Source organism: Cimex lectularius, unplaced genomic scaffold, assembly GCF_000648675.2.
Source record: "Cimex lectularius strain Harlan isolate CLEC.00 unplaced genomic scaffold, Clec_2.1 scaffold208, whole genome shotgun sequence".
Lineage (NCBI taxonomy): Eukaryota > Metazoa > Arthropoda > Insecta > Hemiptera > Cimicidae > Cimex > Cimex lectularius.
In genome coordinates, this window is record NW_019392797.1 from 118,289 (window position 1) to 142,144 (window position 23,856).

At 36.5% G+C, this 23,856-nt stretch overlaps 1 protein-coding gene across 1 annotated transcript in view; it reads left to right on the forward strand.

The window, feature by feature from the left end:
* Positions 1 to 23,856, forward strand: part of LOC106664882 (serine/threonine-protein kinase NLK) — an 88,212-nt gene that overhangs the window by 52,543 nt on the left and 11,813 nt on the right. Inside the window, 4 exon segments of the mRNA XM_024228018.1 lie at positions 14,270 to 14,355; positions 19,031 to 19,240; positions 21,557 to 21,745; positions 21,804 to 22,005. Coding sequence (XP_024083786.1) covers positions 14,270 to 14,355; positions 19,031 to 19,240; positions 21,557 to 21,745; positions 21,804 to 22,005 — 687 coding nt within the window.

Consider the following 23,856-nt stretch of genomic DNA (forward strand, 5'->3'; position numbering starts at 1 on the left):
GACACCGAGTGAAGGAACTCATTCCGGTGCCAATCCTCAGTTCAAAACGGGCGAGACCCTTTTGCCCAAGAGGTGGCAGTAATCTAACTAAGTGGGTCGCTAACATCTTAATTACTGTTTTAATTTAAAAAGAAAATCTTTTTCGCAAGAGACCCCGCGGAAAGACGTTCGTTCGAGATTCGACGTGAAAAGGACAGGCAGGAAAATTTCCGTGAAAACATCTATCAGAATAAAGCGGCAATATTTACCTAGTGACGGATAAGGCTGTGCAAGGATATTTGCCTAAAAAACAGTACACCGTTTTTCATAATATAAAATGAATATTACATATATGTACATACATCCATACATACATGCAGGCAGGCTGGCAAAGGGAGGGTGGGAGAGAGAGAGAGAGAGAGAGAGATAGTGAGAGAGAACCAGAGAGAAATAAAACAGAAGGGAGATAGAAAAACAGATGGGCGAGATAATTAGGTAAGTCAATTATGTAAAATAAAATAAGTTCAAAAAATGAGAGAAAGGGTGAAAATGGGAGAGGAGAAAGAGTGAGAGATTGAGACATATAAATATATAGACAGTAGAAGAGTAAAGAAAATAGACGAAAGTCAAAATGATTGAGGTTTTATTGGCAGGAGCAATCAAAGAATAGTGAGAGGGGAATAGTTCAGAAGAAGAGGTATTGTACAATATTATACTATACAAATTGAACAAATCCTGGAAGAAAACAATTAGAATAACAGATATACTTTAAGAAAAGAAAGAGACAATGATGAAAACATAAATGGATAAGTCAAAATATGGATATAGGCATAGATTCATTTGAAGAGCAGAAAAAGAAAAAGAGAGGGGGCGAGTGACTGAAATTAAATAAAAAGAAGTCGAATAAAGGCGGTACAAATTGTTTTTGAACTTTGAGAAATTTAAGATTATTAATAATTGGGAGGCTGTTTTAGTTACTTTGCGTAAAGATTGAAGAGGCAAGATATGATCGCCTGGAAGAAAATTTTTTTTGGTTGGTTCGTCACAACCAAAGACAATTTTCTGGCCCTAAATCACATCCTTTGTTCAGATGTTTTTCTCTCCATTCATCATGTTTTCCACGGAAGATAAAAATAAATTAAGGTAATAAATTAATTTGTCCTTTCGTTTCCTGTCGGTCGGTCCAGCTGGTAAAATCCATGAAATGTTTCGGATAATATTTCAGAATTGGAGACGATTGGGAGAGGTTAAATGCCGTTGTAAATCCATGTCAAACCTCGGTCCATATGTTATCTTTAACTGCGTCCGATGGGTACGAGCCGGGCAGATGTCTCCTGATAGAAGGGGGTCTTCGGGTTGAGTTTTTGTCAATTCTTCCCCGTATCGAGGCGAGTCGGTTTGAACGGTCTGAAGAGCCAATTCCGGTATTAAAAAGAAATGGGAAAGGATTATCTTCAGGCCCATTAATAACGGATTGTACAAGAGAGGAGTAGGAGGTATGCATTAGCATAAATTCGCACGGGAGAAGTCCCTAAGGGATTGTTATTGTCATCCCCTTTTATGGTTTGTACAATGGGTATTTTTTCCATAAACGCCGATTGATATGACGCTTCTTGACGTCAGAACACCCACTCTCGGAAAAGTATGGAAAACTGAAACAATTAACTTTCTAAAGAAAAACGTTTGACTTGAGCAAGTCATTTCGGTGTGTTTCAGCGACCCGAGTTCGGTGTTCTTCAGCTGTGTAGACAAATTACCGGCCCTTCTACCTCCTTGTCACTATTCATTAGAGCCGGCCCTTCATCCCTCACGGCCCTTTTGTTTAATTAACTTCATTCTGTCGACGATAAGCGCCCATAAACAAACTGGGGCGCGGTCGTTGACGTCACAGTTATAATATTAAGTGACTTTTCTTCTTGTATAAACAGCTTGAATGGAACAGATAGCCTATGAAACGCCTATATCATTTATAATTTATAATTAGGACCGTTTAAGCTTCACATAACGACAAAAATAGTAATGGAACTCGAGTTGCCGTAACTATCTCGTGTTCTCCACACCTGTGAACTATTCGAGCACGTGTATATGATTCGTGTGCAATATTACGTCTGGCCTTTGAAAAAATTTGTCTGGTTAGAAGATCCGGCATAAAGACAATTTGTATATTAACTGTATCAACTTTTTATATGTATTTTAATACTTATTGAAAATCATAGGTGTTCAGTTTTCCTACATTTATTTCTTACAGTTTCTATCATTCATTATGGCTGATATGTATTGTATTATATTTTATTTTCGTCTTCCTGTCACTCTCCTCTGTCTGAATGATTCACACTCTCACTCTCACTCCCTCTCCCTCTTCCTCTCTCTCTCTCTCTTTCTCTTTCTCTTTCTCTCTCTCTCTCTCTCTCTCTGTCTCTTTCTCTCTCTGTCTCTTTCTCTCTCTCTCTCTCTGTCTCTTTCTCTCTCTGTCTCTCTCTCTCTCTCTCTCTCTGTCTCTTTCTCTCTCTGTCTCTTTCTCTCTCTCTCTCTCTCTCTCTCTCGTGTCAATTTCTCTCCTTTTCTTTGGTTTTTCTTCTTCGCCTCTTTTTTAAATGTTTTTTTTTTCTTAGCTCGTATATTTTGGTTTTATTCTATAGTAAAGTTTTTTGCCTTTAAGCATAACCGTTTGCTATCGTACACCCTTTGAGATTGATAGAGTTAACCCATCTTCCTCTTTTTTCTTTTATCCTTTCAATTTTAAATCCTTCTTTAATCATTTAATCTACTACTCAGTAAACTGTATTCAATAAATTTTCTTTATACTTGACTTGCAATTTTAGATGTTTCTTCTAAGAAGTCTTTTTTTTTAAGAATACTGTCTGTAAATTAATACCACACCCCACTGAGGTATGTGTATCTGTTTTTCTATGATGTTAGGCCTGGCTCGTTTAATTTAAAAGTAATTGGCTAATGGTAAGACATCCCGTAAAACAAAATTACCCATAAAATTGATCTAGATAAAATGCCCGCTCTATGGACCATTTCGTAAGCGTAAAAATGGCTGTTATTTTGGTAGAATTTAAGCTTCCAAATGGATTAGAATAAAGTGAAATATTAATACTATTATTTTTATAATGAAAGGCGTGGAAATATATTTATTATGACTGTGGAGGGAGTGTCTGACGTATATAATAATCTTGTTATGTGTTAGCTCTGTAGTCACTTCATGGGCTTTTAATGAACTTCCTTCCCTTTTCTCCCCTTGCACGCCACCGCGGTGAAAGTAAAAAAAGTTACACCTTTTTCTGCGGAAGGGTCCCACACGATAATATAATGCGTAGTGAAATGATGAAGGTGGGACGAGTATGTAGATTCACTTTTTGAAAATGATAGTTCTACTCACAGATATGTTTTTACAATGTCCGGATTTCAGGCATTGAACGCTCATCATCAGGTTGAAGGAGTTACAAACACCTCCTCTCGGCGTGTATTGTAAGAGTGAATCCGCAAACTCGATGTTCCAATGAGAAGCTGATATTTAACACTGCTCAATTTTGAACGTGTGAAAAACGTGATTTACAACACAACTAAATATTACCCTAATAATGTAATTAATACTGTAAGAAAATAAGTTTAAATTAGTCTATTAATTTGTGTGTCAAATATAATTTAGGTACGTGTTTAACACCCTTTAAAATTGTTTAAACTTTTCGTACTTAAAACTGTCCATAGCAAATATTATCCTCCATAAAAAAATATTATTCTAATTGAAATAGACGTTATTTAGAAAGCCCACAGACACCATGACACCAGCAGATTCTTCTCACCCATGAATCTAAAAATCTGCTGGATTCATTTGGCTCGTAGACCGTATGTTGAAACTCCCATTAACACCATAAAAGAATTACAAACAATTAAAACCTTACGTAAAAACAATGGATTTCAAGAGAAATTTACTGACAGGTTGTTAGTAAAAAAATATTAAAATAACTTTAAAAGGAGCAACAATCGTACTCAGCCACCCCACCAAAAATGAATTTTTAGGATTTTGTTGCTTGTCATACATTGGTGAACTATCAGAAAAGTAGGTAAAATTATTAAACGAGGTTTTTTAGAGGTGCATTTTTGTTTAGGAACATCCTCTCTGAACCTAAAGACAAGGTTGACAACCTGTCAAAAAATAAACGAGAGATAAAGAACACTGGCCTAAATCGAACAAATTTTCTGAATTTGGGACCATCAAAATGAAACAGAACACAATTTCAATTTAAATTTAAATACAACAGTGTTACGCAATTTCAACAAAGGGAGAGAACTAGATATAAAAATGTAAAATTAAACATGGAGATAAATGCATAAATTAGTAGATTTTGATCTATCTCCTATTTTAAACATGTACCTAAATAATATTTGACATATAATCACTTATTTATTATTATTTTCTGAGAGTATTTATATTTACATTTTTCGTACGTTCAAAATTGAGCGGCATCAAAATCCAACTTCTCATTGAAAGGTCGCGTTGTCGGTAGATCGGTGGGTTCACTTTTAAAATTCATGTAGAGACGTGTTTGTAACTCCTTGAAACTGATGATGAACATATTTATTTAGAAATCGTGAGATGCGGTCTGGTGTGATGTAGGTTTCAGAAAAACATTTTCTTTATCGTGCCAACGTTTCGATCTTTATTGAAATCATCTTCAGGTCCTGGGATTTACAAACATTGTTTACATATAACAATTACATTTTGGATGTCACGCAAGAATGGCACAATTAGACAGAAGACAAACACTTTGAGTGAGTAGAAATACTTTGATTGAATATATAAAAAATATATTTTGCATTGTATAAATTCACTTTTCCACATCCAAAATGTAATTGTTATATGTAAACAATGTTTGTCAATCCCAGGCCCTGAAGATGATCTCAATAAAGATCGAAACGTTGGCACGATAAAGAAAATGTTTTTCTGAAACCTACATCACACCAGACCGCATCTCACGATTTCTAAATAAATATCGATTAACGGTCACTAATCACCACACATTTCTGATGATGAACGTTTAAGGCTCGAAATGAGGATCGTTGTAAACAACAAATCTGTGAGTAGGACCATCATTTATAAAAAATATAATACATACGCTCGGCCATGTTTCACTTTTACAAGCATGCTCGCCCTCCGGAAATGTTTGCGGCTCAACTTTCCAGTTCCAGATTAGAAAACTATTTTAGGAGGGCCCTTTACGACCCTGCAATAAACCCTGGGGAAATTTTGTCCTGCCGGATCCAGGTTTAAAACCTTTTCTGCGTCCTAAGCATGGAGGTTTTGCGGTCGTCGAGACTGGCCGGACCGTTCCCAAGATTGCATGACAAATTTAATTTTTCCATAATCAACACTCGTAAACATCCTCCTATTCTCGCTGTTCATTCAAGTTAGGTAACATAAAAAATGAAAATTTGAATATAAATAGGAGTATGAAAATTTATTTTATATTTAGGAAATCGCATGTATTCCTTTTTAAGGTCTGTAAACTGTCAGGAGATATTTACAAGTGTAAAATTGTATACATTTATATTTTGTTCTGATACTTATATCCCCAACATTATCTGCTGGTAAGTAGGTCTTTCTGAATTCATCGTTGCTTGACGGGATTCAATCAGGATGCAGAGGATATCGAAGGGTCCGAACGATCGATGAGCTGATTGCTTCAGAAGTGCAATTTCCTCCGTGCGGTCATCGGCTGACGTAAGCAATCAGCCCGTCGATTACCCGAGCTTAGGGAGAAAAAATCTCGTTACCCCAGGACGTGCTATTATGGGAAAATAGTTCGGTTGTTCCTATCCTCTGGAAAAATCGTTACAATTGTTAGTTAAAGTGAAAACCTGATGAATTGTCTGAACACTCAATTTTTCTTCTTTTTTTATGGTCGCGAGAAAATAGAATATTCTTCCCAACCAGACAATCCGCTTCGAACGAGAAAAAGATGACTCAGAATTATATAATTCTGTGACCGATTGAGTTATAATGGGTCTGGCGCTGACATTGTGTTCAACAGACAACTCGATACTGACATTTCTCTCTTACAAAAGGCCTCACTGGGATGGAACATAATGAAAAATACCAACGCGGCATCTAGGCCCATAAAAAATACCATAAACACTATTGTGTAATAAATTGACACCCCCTGCCAACTTGAAAAGTCAGTTTTTTTATCACACTGGTTTCTGTCATTATCTTTCAAAATGCTCTTTATCGTTATTACCTTAGACCATGCAATAATTTCTTAGACAATGGATGGAGCATATTTATGTAGATTATTATTCCCGATTAAAGGAAGTGACATGACTCACAAATATCCACGTCCCAGTTATAAGCACTATAAAATCAAAAATTAAATGACTAGAAAAAAGTGGCGGTAAGAAAGTGAAAGTACATGTGAACGTAAAAGAAAGATAAAGATAAGTAGAAAGAAAGGATGTAGGAAAAGCTGAAACGACAATGATGGAATGAGAAAAGAAGGGAAAAGGAGAGAGAGAGAGAGAGAGAGAGAGAGAGAGAGAGAGAGAGAGAGAGAGAGAGAGAGAACGAGAGAGACAACACAGAGAGACTGAGAGATAAAAGGATAAATTGGATGGGTGAGTGAGTGAAATAAAATTATAAATTTAATAGCCGAAAAATTCAATATTTCACTCTTAATTCGATTTACTAATTCCACATCTGCCAATTATATACATATGTTAAAACGTTTAATTATTCCTTCCATCTACCACGTTTTCTCAATCAATCTCGATTATCCTAGATCGTAGAATTTCTACTTTGTTTACGGTTTTGAAACCTTAATAAGTAAGAATAGTTATCTTTATTTTCGGGTTTGTTTCTTTTCACAAGGTTAGTTGGAGTTGTGTAGGTTTATTAACAGATGTAGAGAATCGAATCAAAATTACCCCTGTTATCATCTGTGCTTTGAAATCACCCTCGTACCTACAACAAAAAAGTTTTTTTATCCCTTACAAATGTATGAAAACATCTGATACTACTACCCCTAACCACTCCTCAGATAACATTATCGAGTTGATAACAACAAATCCATTGCTTTGAACATAAAACTTCAAACTTTCAACTTCATCGAAATTTCAACTAGTATTAACTACAATAATAATGTTTTAAGCATTAAATACGTCAGAATAAAAGTGCTAGGTGATTCTTATTTTTATTGTAAAGGACTTGCTATTTCTGCCCGAGGGCCTTCGCCCTTCTACCCCTCCCCCGATCATTACCCGTGAATCGACGAGCGAAAAATCCTTCGGCTATTAAAATTTTAAGTCCCGTTATGTCAGACCTTGGAACCTAAAAAGGTTATGGTTTTTTTATAACTTTTTTTTTATTTTAATTAAAAGTTCCTCTGAGCGAAACTTTGTAAATAAAACGAGGGCCCTTAATCCCGAAGTAGACGAGTTTTGATTCTTGACGGGTAGGGGTTGAGAATGGCATTTTAAGCCGGGAAAGAAGGGCTTGTTCCCATCCCCCATGTCTGAATTTCAGAGATTTTATGCCGGAGGGTTGGTGAAAGTTGGAGAAAACCCTTTGTCCCCGATGCCGATTTTTGTTGCTTCAACTCAATATGTATAGGGAGAAAAATAGCCGGATTTCCTTTGCAAATTTCATAACTAGGAAGGCAGTCACGCGTGTGCTGTTGTTGCGGTCATCGCTGCGGCGTCCCCACCTGAAAGGAAATATGTGCTGGCCCAGATGAAATTAGCACGTGTGTCGATCCGGCACTTTCTTATCGCGCCGATTCCAGGCCATCTTCCTCGGACCCGCACTTAATCTACTTTGTGTAGACAGATCCGTGAGATTACGTTGGGCGGCGTTTAACCAATCCTCGATGGTTTTATCTCTTCATTCCGATTCAAAGTTTTCGATATGTAAGCACTTTTTGCCGATAGCCGATTCTGCGCGAATGGTAAAAGTAAAAACCTACCTTTAACTTCCGACAAGAGTAAGCATGGTTCAAGGCAACACGTTCTATTTTCATCTACCTTAAAGCTGTAGTTATTGAGGAAACATATTTTCCTTGACGTTGAGAAATGAAATGCATTTTCCCCTGCCCGGCATGTGTGAGGAATATATTTCAAGAGGTTTTTTGTAGTACAAGTGTTAACGCAAGCGTCATGAGCCTGGGGTCGCTCGGCTTCGTATGAATATTGCATGGACCCCACTGGAAGAATGGGCCTCTCCATTTTTCATCCGACTCCAGGCCCCACAATGCCGGGCTCCGGGGCATCCAGCCGGATTGTGAGGGATCACTCGCCCCGTGACTACGCATAATCCTCCCCCGCCCACTCAAGAACAGCTGGAATCTCATTGTACGACGAGATTCTGGGTGCAGTCTTAAGTCGAATTTCGGATTCAGTTGAAATTTTAAGGCTTCCTTCTTTCGGATGGGTAATCAGATATACGTGAGCGAACTTGAATAAATTAACGAAGACTGAACATTCAGCAAGAATTTAATAATATTAATTTCTACATTGTCTAAGAAATGTATTGTTACAGAATGCATTTTCAGGGATCCTAATGTCCAGAGGTCATAGCAAGCAACTTTTGTATAAAGTCAACCTCAGATACGATTAACAAAATGTATAAATTCACTAGTTTTCTTGGTCCGCTTGTCCAATTAATATCTTTCAATTAATTAAGGTTTTTAGTTGAGATAAAAAATATCACAGTAAGGCCTGACATCAAATAAAGCCACATCCCAGCCTATTAACATGGCTCAAGCTAATAAAACCATATCTTCAAATTACCAAATCAATTCTCATGTTTATATCACTCGGCAAACCCAAAAAAATGAACATTTCAGCCAAAGTTAGCTAAAAAAGTAGATCCATCTGACAATGCGTTAAAAATAAATACTCGGTTAAATGGGAATGTATCCTAGGATGGAGGCATGCGAAAATGCTTGATCAAGGACCATCGCAGAAACTAAAGGCAGAACTACTAAACTAGGACGTATTAGGACTAGAATGATAGCAGATCTCCTAACTGCCCACTGCAAACTCCGAAGGCATATGGTATAGAGTCGAGCACAAGAAATAAGCTTGTTCAGAAGATTGCAGGAAAAGAAGAAACGGCAGAACATGTCGTCTGTCACATTTTACATTGTCCTGGGAGGGGAAACGCCCAGAACTAAAGGATACACATGGGAGCTATTAACAAACTTTGCGATCTGGTAAAAAGCTTAACGATGAGCTGTAGATAAAAGCTTTTAACCATAATCCTATCCTTATATACTAGCCTCAAACACTAATCAAACGAACTCCTCAAACTATTAACAAACCTCATGAACTATAATACTCTTCAGACAGAAATCATCATCAGGCCAATCAATGAACCAGTAAAATCAGCTAAACTGGCCTCAAGCACCTGTAAAACCAATTCTTCTGGCTAAAAACCACCCTCAAGCCAACTACCCTGCACATAAACTTGCTCAAGCACCTGTAATATCCATTCTTCGATGAACATAAACATAAAGATGCTAAAACCCATAATAAGCACACACAAAAATCAGCTTTGAATACAATGCAAAAAAACTTGAAAAATTACAGACCTCTTCAAATAAGTAAAATCAACTCCTTAGCCTAAAAACCAGCATCAAGCACCAATTACACCAACTAATTCCTCAAACTATATAAACTGAATATTCAGGCCCAGAAAACCTTTGATAATTATATCAAACACCAGTAAAAGCTCTCAGATTTTAACTCGATCCTTTCAACTAGAGAAGAAATCGCCACAGATCTGAATAACTTCTCAGACTAGAATCCAGTCTGTAGTAACTGTCGTGTACCCTTAAACAAATCAACTCCAAACAGCTTCAAACGCCAGTCAAATCAACTCTTCGCACAAGAAACCATGTTCAAGCTTATGTAAAATCTACTTAGCATACTAGAAGCCAGCCTCACTGATATATCGGATTAGAAATTCGTATACTTGGATGGCCGCAAACAAGGAATTATTAACGATAATCATAAATAAAACCATAAATACTTATTTTCCAAAGATATAATGTGAAAACCTCTCAAAAGTCTCAACATCCAGTTACTGTCAATAAGAGCATTTACAAGAATAATTAATATAGAACTTAACTGCACTTCAAAAATCTTACATAAGAATAAAACCATAAGAATTAAAAAGAAGTTAAAATATGAAGGAAAAACACTTATCTTGTGGTTGGTTTCTTCCGCAGATTTGTGTTTAAGGTCCACCCTTTAAAACACTTTATTTTTATAGTTTCTTAAGTTTAATTAACTATGTACTCTTATTTACGAAACAAGAAGGATTTTCTGAATTATCCATGGCAAGCACGTTTTCCCAAAATGGTGAGCGTCACCGCGCTTTGTTCATCATTTAAATACGCGTGGCGACGGGGGGGATGAAGAATTGAGTCATTTGCATTTAAGAAAATATGAGAGTGGAAAACAAGCGGAGAAAAGGCTAATTGCCGTATACAGAGATGGGGTCGCTTTTGTTCCGAAATTTCTCCACACGGGAGTTGTAAAGAAGCTTTTCTCGTGACGATCTGTTTTACAAGCTTAACTAGCACTCTTGTAACGAATGCCACTTGTTACCTGGTGATTTTTCATTAAAATGAACCCACAATAATTTGGTTCAGTGCATTGTAAGTCTTTGGGGGCTAAACAACAACGATCTACTTCATTTATCCACTTCTAATATTAATGTAGGCAATGGTATACATTTATAATGATAATTTCGACAGAGAAAATAATTTTCATGATGTTCTATGCTTGTAGTTGCAAGGCGACTTTTTACCTCTTTGTCAACTCATTCCAAAGGTGTTCGATAGGGTTTAAGTCCGGATTACATACTGGCCACTCAAAACATTGAATTGAAACACGTTCCAAGTTGTCACCAACGATCCTAGCTGTGTGTTGCCTTGCACTGTCATGCATAAGAATAAAACCGTCATCAATTAGTAGCATATAAGGACCAATTTCTTCTGATAACACATCTTCAATGTATCACATAGCTGTTAGGGAAGGGGAGATGAAGATCAAGTTATTGCGACCTTCCATAGAAATGTCTGCTCAAACCATAACATTACCACATCGATACCTTCTCCGGAGTGAAAATGTTACGCAGATATATCGCTCTCCTGTTCCTCTCCAAACCCTCTATCGGCCGTCAAATACCTCAGACAAAACCTTGACACGTCCGAAGACAAGATTTTAATCCAATCTTCCTCAGAACAGCGTTAGGATTTCTTGCGAAACTTAACCGAGCTGCTTTATGCCTTGTCAGAAGTTCTGCGCCAGTGGCATGCCTTCTCGCACGTTACATTAACATTTCTAACATGTTGAAGTCCTTGGTTGATCTCACCAGCGGTAGAACGTCGATTACGGAGTACATTCGAAACAATAAAACGACATCTCTCTGAGATTTGACACGATGGCGATCTGATCCATCTGAGTTGTTCTGGGAATGTTAAACACCTTGGCCACATACGCTTGACTCGATCTAACAATGCTATGAACTTAGCCGAATCTGTATTAGTTAAAAAGCCATTACTCAAACAAATTTGAAACTTCAAAATGGTATAACTTAAAACAGTCAAACGTTAGAAAGAAGCTTTACAGAAAAGCCAACAAAGAAGAGATGACTATTCAAAGATTTATCTACAAAACCCGGTTGTACACACAAATGGAAGATTTTATCTATGTTTTATTTAACTCTAATCATTTAAAACGGACGGAATACTGTTGTACGATAATCAGCGGAGTATTGTCGAAGAGATGATTAAAAATACTAAAGATGGCTTTTTTGCCTCTCCCTAATTTTGTTAACGTCTAAGTAATTTGTTATAAGGGTTGCTATTTTTTTCTTAGTCGTCTTAAGAAAGTAATTTTATCCTTACATAGTTTCTTTCTTGTCGGAATAGAATTATTTTTGTTTATACCAACAAATCAAATTAAACCTCCCCCTATTATCGAAATCGAATATAATAAAACGATTCGTATCGATACCCTTCACTGTTCTCTGTGTTCCGTTGAAATTTGCAAATACTACTACTCTTTATTTCTCCCCCTTGAATACATAAAACTCCACTGACAGACTACTTAAACTACCCCAACAATTCCAAAGGGAGAGTGGTTAGCACGTCAGACTCTCGTCTAGATGGCCCCGAGGTCGAGGGTTCGATTCCCACCTTCGCCCCTGAAATTTCTGACTTCCCAAAAATTAAAAAACGTAAACACTACCACGACTATACTTAACCACTTTCACGTGACAAGAAACCATCATTAAACAGATAGCGATGAATCCTCTGAATAAAAACTACAATTGCCCCTCACAACGTTACCGTAGACACAATACCAAAAAACTGGATTAAAAAAAGTCAAATCAGTACAACTCTTCAGACAAGAACTCCTGTAGTCACCACTATATACTAATAACTAAATAATTGATAACTAAAACAATATAACTATCGAAACAACGTTCTCTCTAGTTGACATAACAGTAAATACATGATAACAACCACAAGGATTGAAGAGGCGTCGGTCCGAGGTCCACAACCCCAGAGGTTGATATGTCCTCTGCTGCTGCCAACCCCATACACAATAAAAAAAACTTCTGAGTAGAGAGTACACCCTTTAAAAAACGATACCATCTTTCGCATAACTACTAAAACTGCCCCTAACAGTTCCTAAAACAACAGATTCAGGTGACTACCAGACTATTGGCCTGGCGAATTATTTATTTGCGTGAATGTTTAAGTGTGTATGGACGCGGTCTGTATCGAATATCGAGTTCCCACAGACCTTCGAACAATTAGATTAGTGAATGAGTGATTTTTGTTCTGTATGAATGTATTTATAGGCGTGACTGAATTTTAGGGTAGTTGCAGGGGTGGGATGCAGCATCACATCGAGAACTCTTAAGTCCGGCCAAACTTAGATTAGTTAATCGTTTTGATTGACTTAGGACTGATTAATCGATGGAGAGAATTTAAAAAAATACGAGATAGACAAAACTTGAGAAGATGCAATGGCTCTGGCAGGTTGCTGACCCAAATTAAAAATAATAATAATAATAAAAAGTAAAGTAAAATCCGCTAACGTAAGAACTACTAACAACCCCCGAAAGAATGGATAACAAATACCGAGGTCATTATAACAACCACAATGACCTCTAATCTGTCTTTTTTTATATACAAAACGCTTGACATTTAAATAATTCCTTTGAAGCGTAATTGTAATATGATGAAAATGGTAAAAGTCGAAAGAAAACCTTTCCTGTTAAATAGATACTTGGTAAATGTGGTCCGACTGTCGTATTTCTAGGAGATTTTTCATCAGCCTCTTCATCTGAGACTTTTACATGGGAAATTCAACGGGGAAACCGAACCCCTTCTATTATCCCCGTTTTCCCGTTGTCGAGGAGGAAAAAGTGGCTCAATTTCAAAGGAAATTCCGAGATAGGGGAGAAATTCATTTGCGAAGGGCCGACGAAATTCACCCGACGTTTTCCCTAATAAATGAAAACCCGGTGAATTTTTCGATATGATTTCCACCCACGCAGGAAAAATCGAATTCATCCCCACCACTTATGGAAAGGGAGTTACAAATCAATTCTTGTCATCCGGGCTTAATGAACTTTTCTGGAGGTGTTAGTTCGTGGCTGAAGCAATTAAAAGACCCTCGAGCTTGAGACAAATGTTGGGCTTTTGATTAATGATCCATGATCGGACACGCTCTTGCCCCCTTCCCATATACACTGGTTCCGAATCGCCATTGTGTTTCCTTCTTTTATTCTTTCATGTTCCCACAGATGAATTGTTGTCCAAATGAAGCACGACCTGAATTCAACATTACACCTTAAATCAGAATTTCATTCATATTATTTTCCTTCTAACCGCCGTCAAAACACTTATATTTTCGGGTTAATATTTGCCTTTTACCCAAGCAAGACCGATGGAATTGACATGGTCGGCAGTCTCATCACGCTCGTTTCCCTCCAAGGTAAAAATAATAAAACATATATGTACTATGATAAAATACGTTTTTTATAGAACAAACAAAAGCAATGAGAGAAGACATTTTTATATAACAACTTTGTATTAAACAAGTCCAATTTTTAAATAAAATCATTGCAATTGTATCAACAGTTTCACGTATTTATTTAGATATCGTGAGATGCGGTCGGGTTATAGTCTCACGATATATGAATAACTATCGATTAACGGTCACTAATCTCTACAAAAAAGTTTCACGTATTTTCTTTCTGTTTCAGGGCTGAAGTACCTGCACTCGGCAAGGATTCTCCATCGGGATATAAAGCCGGGCAACCTACTCGTTAACAGCAACTGTGTCCTTAAGGTAATTTTCCAGCAATAATCGATTTTATTTACGCCCGGCGATAAAAAAAATCCGAAACAAAATACGTTCATGAATTATTAAAAAGGGTATATAATGAAATAAATTATTTACAATAATAACAATTACAGTGATAAATTTATTTGCTCTTTCCCTGTGTGGATTTTGTTCTCACTGTTTGTGTTTCATAGAATTCCGTGGCGTTATAAACTTCCTCAAACATTTTATATTGTATTTTTTTGTCGGAGATGGCACAAAGAGATTATTAACCCTTTAATCGGTCAATGGCTTCGTCACGTGGAAATTGTTCCCTCCCACAAAAATTATATTCAGTCTTAATCACAAGTTACGTTTTATTATTTTGTTTTAGAATTATTATTTATATTGATTTGTCTGAACTCTGGTTTTGTTACAAAAATCATTTCTGCATTGCTGATATTTATTGGGAAGATTTATTTAGAAGAATCAAATAAAAATCAGCTTCAGAAAGCTTCTATAAATACGCTAAAAGCCTTGGTGCAAGAAAGTAGCAATAGATACAACGACAAGAAAAGAGAAGATATCTAGGTGGATAGACAGGTAGATAGAGATCGATACATAGATAGATAGATAGATAGAGAGAGAGAGAGAGAGAGAGAGGGAGAGGGAGGGAGGGAGAGAGAGAGAGACCGACAGACAAGAAAACATAAACAAACACAAAGAGAGAGAGAGAGAGAGCGAGAGAGTGAGAGAGAGAGAGAGAGAGAGAGAGAGAGAGAGAGAGAGAGATTAGACAAGAGGGGGAGTGACTTCTTCGTGTTTGCTGACTCGTTTGATTACAATTGTTGTCATGAAAACAACACAGACCCACACTCCCCGAATATATTAAAATAACGTCATTATGTGAGATGTTAGAACAAAAGATAAACAAGGTATTAGAGATGTAAGAGTCAGAGAGAAAAAAATTATAAGAATGAGGTGGGAAAGTAATTAGTACAAGACATGTGGCAAGGTAAAAATGCATAAAACATAAAGAAAGACGAAAATTCAGTATAAACAACTAGATCCAAAAGGATTGAAAGGACACGACTAAGAAGAAAGTGTGTAAAATAAGATTTAAAGAAAGCTAGCGAGAGGAACAGGAAGAAACTGATAATGATTAGATGGGCATGAGGTAGGGACTAAAAGAAGCAATAATATATTTTTAACAAATGTTAATAAACCGGAAAGAAACGAAAACAAAAAGGTGCCTGTTTTCCTTACTTAATGAACAAAACATTTGAGAGGGAAAATGTGTCAATTTTGCATTCAGATTAAAGCATGGGTTTAGGGAAATTGAAACAAAAACCTTGTCCCGATTGTCCTTTTGACTCTTTGTTTTAACAGGTCCGTGTTGGACGACATAGGCGAACTGGAACTAATTGGAAAGACTGTCCATCTAATTCATCAATTTGCAGAAAGCTTTCGGTCGAGAAAGGGTTGAGATCAGCCCTCATCCAATGGGAATTCAGATTAAAGCATGACTTTTTTATTCGATTGGGACCCTGGCGAAAAAGGGAAGCTTTTAATTCCACCCTTGTTATTTTCTTTCGCGCTCTATGAAAGCGTGGAAGAAAAGAAACTGCGGGGAATAATTTGTACAGGAGCCTGGGCCAAATCTGAGAAGGGGCCGGCGAGACGTACATTTTGAGAGTTTATGCCCCAGTTTATCTTCGCTCGGCCCGGGAACTGGGGGGGGGGGGACCTAATGAGGACTTGAACGGAACTGCACGCTTTTGAAAAGCTGGAGATTTACGATCTTCCCTCTTTTCCCTTCTAATAAAGAAATATTCTTTTATAAATGGAAGAGAAATCGTCAACAAACTCTCCTTCTGACAAACAGGCAATAAAGAGATAATGCGGACGAAATGCACAATCGGAGTGAAGTGGGTTTTTTAGAGCTTTTTAAAGATAAACGGATAAAAGCTTTTTAACATAATTACTGTGATAAATTTCTCGTCAGACTCCATTGTTAAAAAATGGCATCATTCTCTAACAAAAGTGATGACTATCATACCTAGGTATATACTACAAACCAAGATAAATTTTTCACAATAGCGATCGTTTGCGTGTCAGGGCACGCAGAAAAACTCCAGGGGTGGGGCCTGGTAGAATGCATAATGAGCCATGTTTAGTCGACAGTTTTTGTCATGCGGGACCAGAGACAAGGCAGGGTCTGTACTTAAATTTATTATTGTCCCCATGTTAAATGCTTCTATGTAAGAAAAACATGAATTTTGTTTAAAATTGACGAGAAGAGTAGATAAACAACGCAGTTGAGTAGTTAGGATAAAATCTAAGCCGGTGAAATTGAGAATTAAATTTCATTAGTATAGAAGCTTTGCAGTTTCATTAGTTTATATATTTTCGAGCTTTTAAAAAGATAAAAGGCTGTCTTAATAATTACTACGATAAATTTATTGTTGTACTACATTGTCACAAAAAAAATGTCATCACTGTGCATAGACTCGAAAGCTAAGTATATTTTCTACAAAAGGAGACTGCGTGTCAGGACATGCAGAAATAATGACCCTTGATTATTTTTTTCGTGGGTATTTCAACTACGAGTTCAAATCAACCCTTTGAGTTCCCGTGTTTTAAATCAAAAGATTAAATTATTTGTTGTTGGCACCTGGGACTAGTATATACGCGAAAGCCAAGTGTATGTTCTAACTAAGACGACAGTTTCTTAGTCAGGGCACGCAGAAAAAACCCCATCGTTGGTGCGTGGGAGGATGTTTAGCGACATAATGTGCCATATTTCTTTTCTGCTTTCATTTCTTGCACTTGTACCATGACTTGTCTTACACGAACGCTTATTCATCCAGTACTGTTCCTTTCCAAATATAATTAATCCTATTCCTAACAATTAATTAATAACATAAATGCATATCATAACTTGTCCTAGAATATCTAGGTTTCTTTTCGCTTGCAAATGGACTTTTGAACATTACTTAGTTACATTTTACATATAGGCTATTGAAACAATAGATCGAAAGCACGTACAAATCAGGATGAGAGGTTCTTATTTGGCATGTCACAAGTAAACTAGGGCATCTAGTTTTCTTTCAGGTGGTAATTACATCCGTTGAATATTTTCCAAATTTTATTATTGAAAATATTCTGATTTAGTATTTTAGCGTTTGGCGATCTTCAGTAGTTCTAAGCTAGGGGGGCCGCGATGGGAGTGGATAAGACATCTGAATTTGCGACGATACCGGACCTGGGTTCGAATCCCGACACAGCCCATGGCGTTTTAGTTGCAAATAGTTTGAAAGAAGTATTGTTAATTTGTCACGACACCCAATGGGCAGTTGGACTTTAAGTCATCCTCTACAAAAGATAACAGGAATTATTTTACTTTTCAGACTGATAAAACATTCTCCTTTCTTAAAACACAACATTAAAAATACGTAGTTTTCTTAGCTTATAATTGGCATTTTTTCCACATTTTTGTTTACATTGTGTAGCATTCTTTGAGTGTTAATGCATTTTTTTACTACTTCCCATTCAAATAGACACAGTATTGTTTCAACTACTTTAAAAGATAGTTCTTATTCACAATTTGTTGTTTTCAACAAGCCTTAAACGCTCATCATCATCAGGTTGAAGGAGTTAAATGGAGTTAAGTCTCTCGACATGAATTGTAAGAGTGAACCCGCCGATCCACCGCCAACGCGACGTTCCAACGAGAAGTTGGTTTTTAATGGCTTACGCCTCTATTCAGCGGGTTCATGTCAATTCATGTCGAGACGTGTTTCTAACTCCCTCCTACCTGATGATGAGCGTTTAATGCTCGAAATCCGGATTGTTGTGACTACCTTTTTATAATAGTTACACAGCATACTTATTCCACCTTTATCTTTTTTATTTACCGTATTGTTTGTTTTCTGACTCTCAAAATTCCATAACATTCATCTACTATTGTTTGTTTTCTAATTCCATCAGTAAAACTTGAATTTTAGTTTCACAGACTGTTTTTGTCATGCGGGACTAGAGACAAGGCTGTGTTTATATTTAAATTTATTATTATTTGCCACTGTCTCGTGCCTAGGTTTCGAAACCAATATTGTTTAAAAAGGGGATTTTGCGACAAGAAAAACTTCGTAAGCGGTGCTTGGGAGAAACATTATCCTTACATTTTTGAGTGGTCAATTTTGATATACACATATGTGAGCTTTCATTTATAAATCTATTGGTAAAAAATGTTTGTTACGCTCGCTTTGTGTTTTTGTGTGTGGTTGTGTTTTCGAGGTAGATAAGGCAAAGAGGGTAATAAAAACTGCTGTCCTGACTGTAAACCGGGGATCACGTGTCGTCCCAGAATTATAGGAAATTAGTTTCACCCTCTTTCCACGTGGGCCAAATGGATTGGCTCGGCCGAGAAGAAAAAGGCCCAAGGGTGAAGGGGTAATTTGGCTAATGGGCAAATTTATTCGTCCCCGCGAGAATTTCACAGCCCCAACCTAAAGTAGTGTAGGATAGCGGTTCGGGAAAAAAAGTATGTGTATCACATCCGACGCCGTACAATTAATAAACAAAGGGCGTTAGGATCCGGCTCTTCCCCCGGATCGATAAACGGAGTCTGCAGCTGCTACGGTACGGCTCTGCAGGACCCCTCCGAATAACGACAAAACCTCATTGATTTTTAACTGTGCAGATTTGTGATTTCGGCCTAGCCAGGGTCGAAGAGCCGGACACGAGCAAGTACATGACACAGGAAGTAGTGACCCAGTACTACAGAGCTCCGGAGATCCTGATGGGTGCCAAACACTATACGGCCGCCGTCGACATCTGGTCAGTCGGCTGCATTTTCGGCGAGCTCCTCGGAAGGCGGATACTCTTCCAAGCACAGAGTCCTGTTCAGCAGGTGAGCCTTTTCATATTAAATACAAATTCATTTTTAGATGATTAGACAGGAAGATAAGGACATGAAAGAAATAGGAGAGCAACGGAAGAAGCAAACACGCACTTACCAATAATGTGACCACAGAAATTCATTCACCTACTAACAGCAAGCAGATGTAAAACACACACACCTACACACCATATACAGTCGAACAGAATATAACCCGCCCTCACAAATCAAAAAATAACTGAACATCTAAACAAACAAATCCACAGTTAAATAAATAATAAAAAATATAAAATTCTTGGATTTGCCACTTATTAGATAATAACATAAAGGATTTTAGTAATTTCTTACGATTTATTAACATGGAATATGTTTTCATCGTCATTCTAGGTCTCATACTCTAGTTCGCAGGACCATTTGGTAGAAATTATCGCAGTTTATTATCAATTCTCGGTTGTAATTGTTATTGCTGGGTTCATATTGATAGTTGTGCTGTCCGTTTATTTTCTTATAGTGCGTTAATAAAAGTGCATATACAGGGTGTCCCGTGAACAGACAAAGTCTGCGGTTGTATTTGAGATATTTTAGATTCATGTTCCTTCAACCTTTCGCAACTTTATTCCATAAAGTCTCTCGTGTAATAAATTTAATTACTACTAATTATTATTTGAAAAGAGCATTGAAACCCCTATGAGAATTATTTTATTTTGTGTTGTATCGCAAATCAAACAAAATATAAATCTTCTCTCTATCAAAATATAAATCTTATTTCTTTTTAATATAGACAGTTCTGTCTTTGTTTTCAGGTCTAGTAAACAACAATTTTATTTGTAGTATAATAAATAAATACCGTTGTAAAAGGACAAAAAATATCCAATAGATATTCACTTGAAAGGAAATAGAACAGAAAAATTTCAGTCACACAAAACATCATATAATTGGAAATAGGACTGACACTGACATTCTGTTTCAAATAAGGCCCCTATTTCATTACAAAACACGACTTATTCAAGAAAATTAATTTTTAAGAAAGGCAAAAAAACTGCACCAAAAGTTTTGAAAATTAAGGGCCTTGAATAAGAGGCCGATTATTTCAAGAGGATTCTAATGTATCGATTTGATTAGGTTTTTGTACCTGGAAAGTTAACAAAATCGAATCAAATTTTAGGTTCTTGTCTTTTTCCGCTCATATTCTCAGTTATTTACTTTATTTCTATTTGTGTAAGCAATAAAAAAAATTCAAATTTGCAATATTCTTCAAATATGTAAACATATGCACAATGAAATTTGAACCATTGTACCTCGGAAGTATGAGACCATGGACGTAAGTGTTGGCAAAAAAATTTACAATTGCAACTATAACATAAAGGATTAGAGATAAGATGAATTTGAAAGAAAGAAAACCACTCAGTTCCTTCGTCAAAATTTCCAGCAATACATCCCCTTCATCAGGACTCTTAAGGATCTATATACAATATTTAATGTATGGCTTCGACCATACTAAATTTATGATTTTTAGTAGAGGGAAAAAGATTTATTACCCGTCCATTCTACATTTATTCTTTCAAATTCGCCTTGTTCCTGATCTTTATAAATATCAGAGGAAACATATGTAAAATGAGATTTTGTTTATTAATCAACAGTGGAATAAACCTGTTGAGAGGATTCAAGAAAACAACCACCCTCAGCTTTTCTCAAATTGTTGATGATATGCTTATGCCAATTACGATAGATTTTAATGATTATCTGGTCCGTTTGATTTTTTTTTTGTGTAAGAATATAATTTTGAAAAGAATTTGCCATTAAATCGTTATGTTACATGCAGATTTTCATGGATTATTCATTGTAAATGTTTGTTTCCTGCTTGTTACTTCCTGGCCTTCATTTTAGAATCTTATTTAATTTCAAACCTCTGATATTTTTTGGATTTGGTGCATTCAACTCTTGTTAAAATGGATGAACATTAGTTGAAAACATTTCTACTCGGGTTCTCACTGAAAGCCCTGCTATTTAGAGGGTAGATTTAATTTTCAGCGTATTTCATTCATGGAATGCCAGGGGAACGGAGGAAGCGACTGTCACTAGTAAGATAAGCGAGATTTTCCATTATTCCCTTCTCCCTTCAACGATTCAGTTTGGCATCTCAGCGACAGAGGATTTTTAACAAAATTAATTCATAGGGAGCAGAAAGATAAAAGTGAAACAAAAGCCTTAATCCCATCCGAAAAGGTTCATCGCCCTGTGAATATTTTGTCTTAATGAATGCACTACCAAACCAAGGTTCACATCCTGAAAACCCTCGTGTTTATCATCTAATCATGTTTTTTTCAGCTCGAACTGATTACGGATCTTCTCGGGACACCGACGTTAGAGGATATGCGGCATGCTTGCGAAGGAGCGAAAAACCATATGCTGAGATACAGGACAAAACCACAGGCGTTGAGTGCCCTTTACACCCTCTCCCCGCTGGCGACCCACGAAGCAGTACACCTCTTATGCCAGATGCTCGTCTTCGACCCGGTAAGGAGTCGCATAACAATCTTATAGGTCTTTACTCTAAAGGGCCGTTTTGTTCCAGGATAAGAGGATATCTGTCCTCAACGCCCTGGCCCACCCGTACCTCGATGAAGGACGCCTGAGGTACCATTCCTGCATGTGCAAGTGCTGCTACACGACGAGCAACGCGATGAGGCAGTACACGGTCGATTTCGAGCCCTTTTCGCAACAGACATTTGACGACCTCTGGGAGAAAAAGCTCACTACTGTACGGCAAGTTAAAGGTGGGTTTGATTGACGTCTTCAAACTTTCTTGAAACAATAATAAAAAATCTGCGCACGTTCATGCACGATACCAATACTTTTCTCAGACACTTATTATTCACACTTTCTTGAAGCTATTTTATACTTCCGAATCACGTTCAAAAACTTGCTTCAAAACAATAAAAAATTTATTAGTTTTCATCCCGTTTATAGTCAAAAGGATTCAACACTTCTTGTTCAAGTTTGCACAAAATATATACAAACATCTTTGATGCATTTCACATATAGCTTTTTCCGATCAAATTAACGCTTTTTCTACGTAATTATTCCTTTTTAATTTCAAATTAACCTTTTTTCACACCGAATTAACCATTTTTCATTGCAAATTAGCTTTTTTAAATTTCAAATTAACTGATTTTATCTTCAAACTGATCCCTGTTAATTTCAAATTAAATTTAAATTCCTTCCATTAAAGCATTAAAAAACTTAGTGGGTGGTATAAAATGTAAGTATGTTAAGTAAAATTCCTGAATATTGGATACCTTTTTTCTAAAATAGAAAGTAATTGAGCTCTTAGAAGACAATATGAAAAGTAATAATAATAAATTCTTCTTCTTTTAATTTGAAATTTAAAATATAAAATACTTCGGCTCTTAAAAATCACAATTGCTCAAAGAAGACTCCTTTATATGTATATTTTATTTTGTATACACCACAATCATTTTCAATTCCATACGAGGAAGATACCGCAATCCTTTCAGATTCCTCCTGACCCAAATCCTTGCAGGAAAAGCAACCCAATACCACCGAGAACTTATCATCGACTGGAGCACTTGAGGCGCATAAAGCTAAATGAACAGAAAAGCCAGCACGTCATATCATACTTAAAACTATCTGCCCACCAGCGCATACACAGAAAGCTAATCCTCCCAACCAACCAAATCTGCTACCTTGAGTTCTACTTGCATACAATTAAACAAGAACTGAACCGAAGGTACGGACAACTCAGACGTCTGATTGAACTCAATACACAATGAGTAGGCCTTAAAGAGTCGAGCGGTGGGGTTCAGCCAAGCCATCCGAAGAATCCAATTCTTTCAATCCAAAATCCTCAGTCACATCGCCAACACTCCTTCTATGTCACTAACCAAACCATCCACAAAGACATAGACATCCCATTCGTGACGGACATGAACCAAACACGATTCCACAAATTCCACTCTACAGTCTTCTCCCACACCAAACCACGCGCTCAAGCCACACCAAACCTCTCTTCAACGACCATGGCCGGCTCCTTCCCTGATGCCCTTGGTCTGACAGGTTCCTGCCAGATCTTTTATTGACAACAAGTTGTTAATGTGTAAATCTTTTGAATATAAAACAATAAAATAAAACATTAAAAAAATTTATACCAATCATAATTTTTTAATGCTTTCCAGTTTAAAAGGAAATTTGAAATTAAAAATTAACCCTTTTCCCGTCAAAATATCTATGTTTAACTTCAGAATAACTTTTTTAATTTCAAATTAACCATTTCTAACTTCAAATTAATCTTTTTTAATTTCACATTAACCATTTTAATTTCAAATTATCCCTTCCTTTAAAACATTACAAAGTTAAATTCACTAATTTCGTGGTCCGCTTGAAACCTTAATTAATTGTAAAACATTACAAAGTGTTGAGGTGGTATAAAATATAAGAATGTTAAGTAAAATTCCTATTTATTTGAGTTTTTTTTAATACAAAATAATTGGGTTCTTAGAAGACGACTATATGAAAATTAATTACATTTAAAATTTAAAATGACAAAAATAAAATAATAATGAATTCTTTTAATTTGAGAATTGTAAGAAATCGTGGTTTTTTTAAGG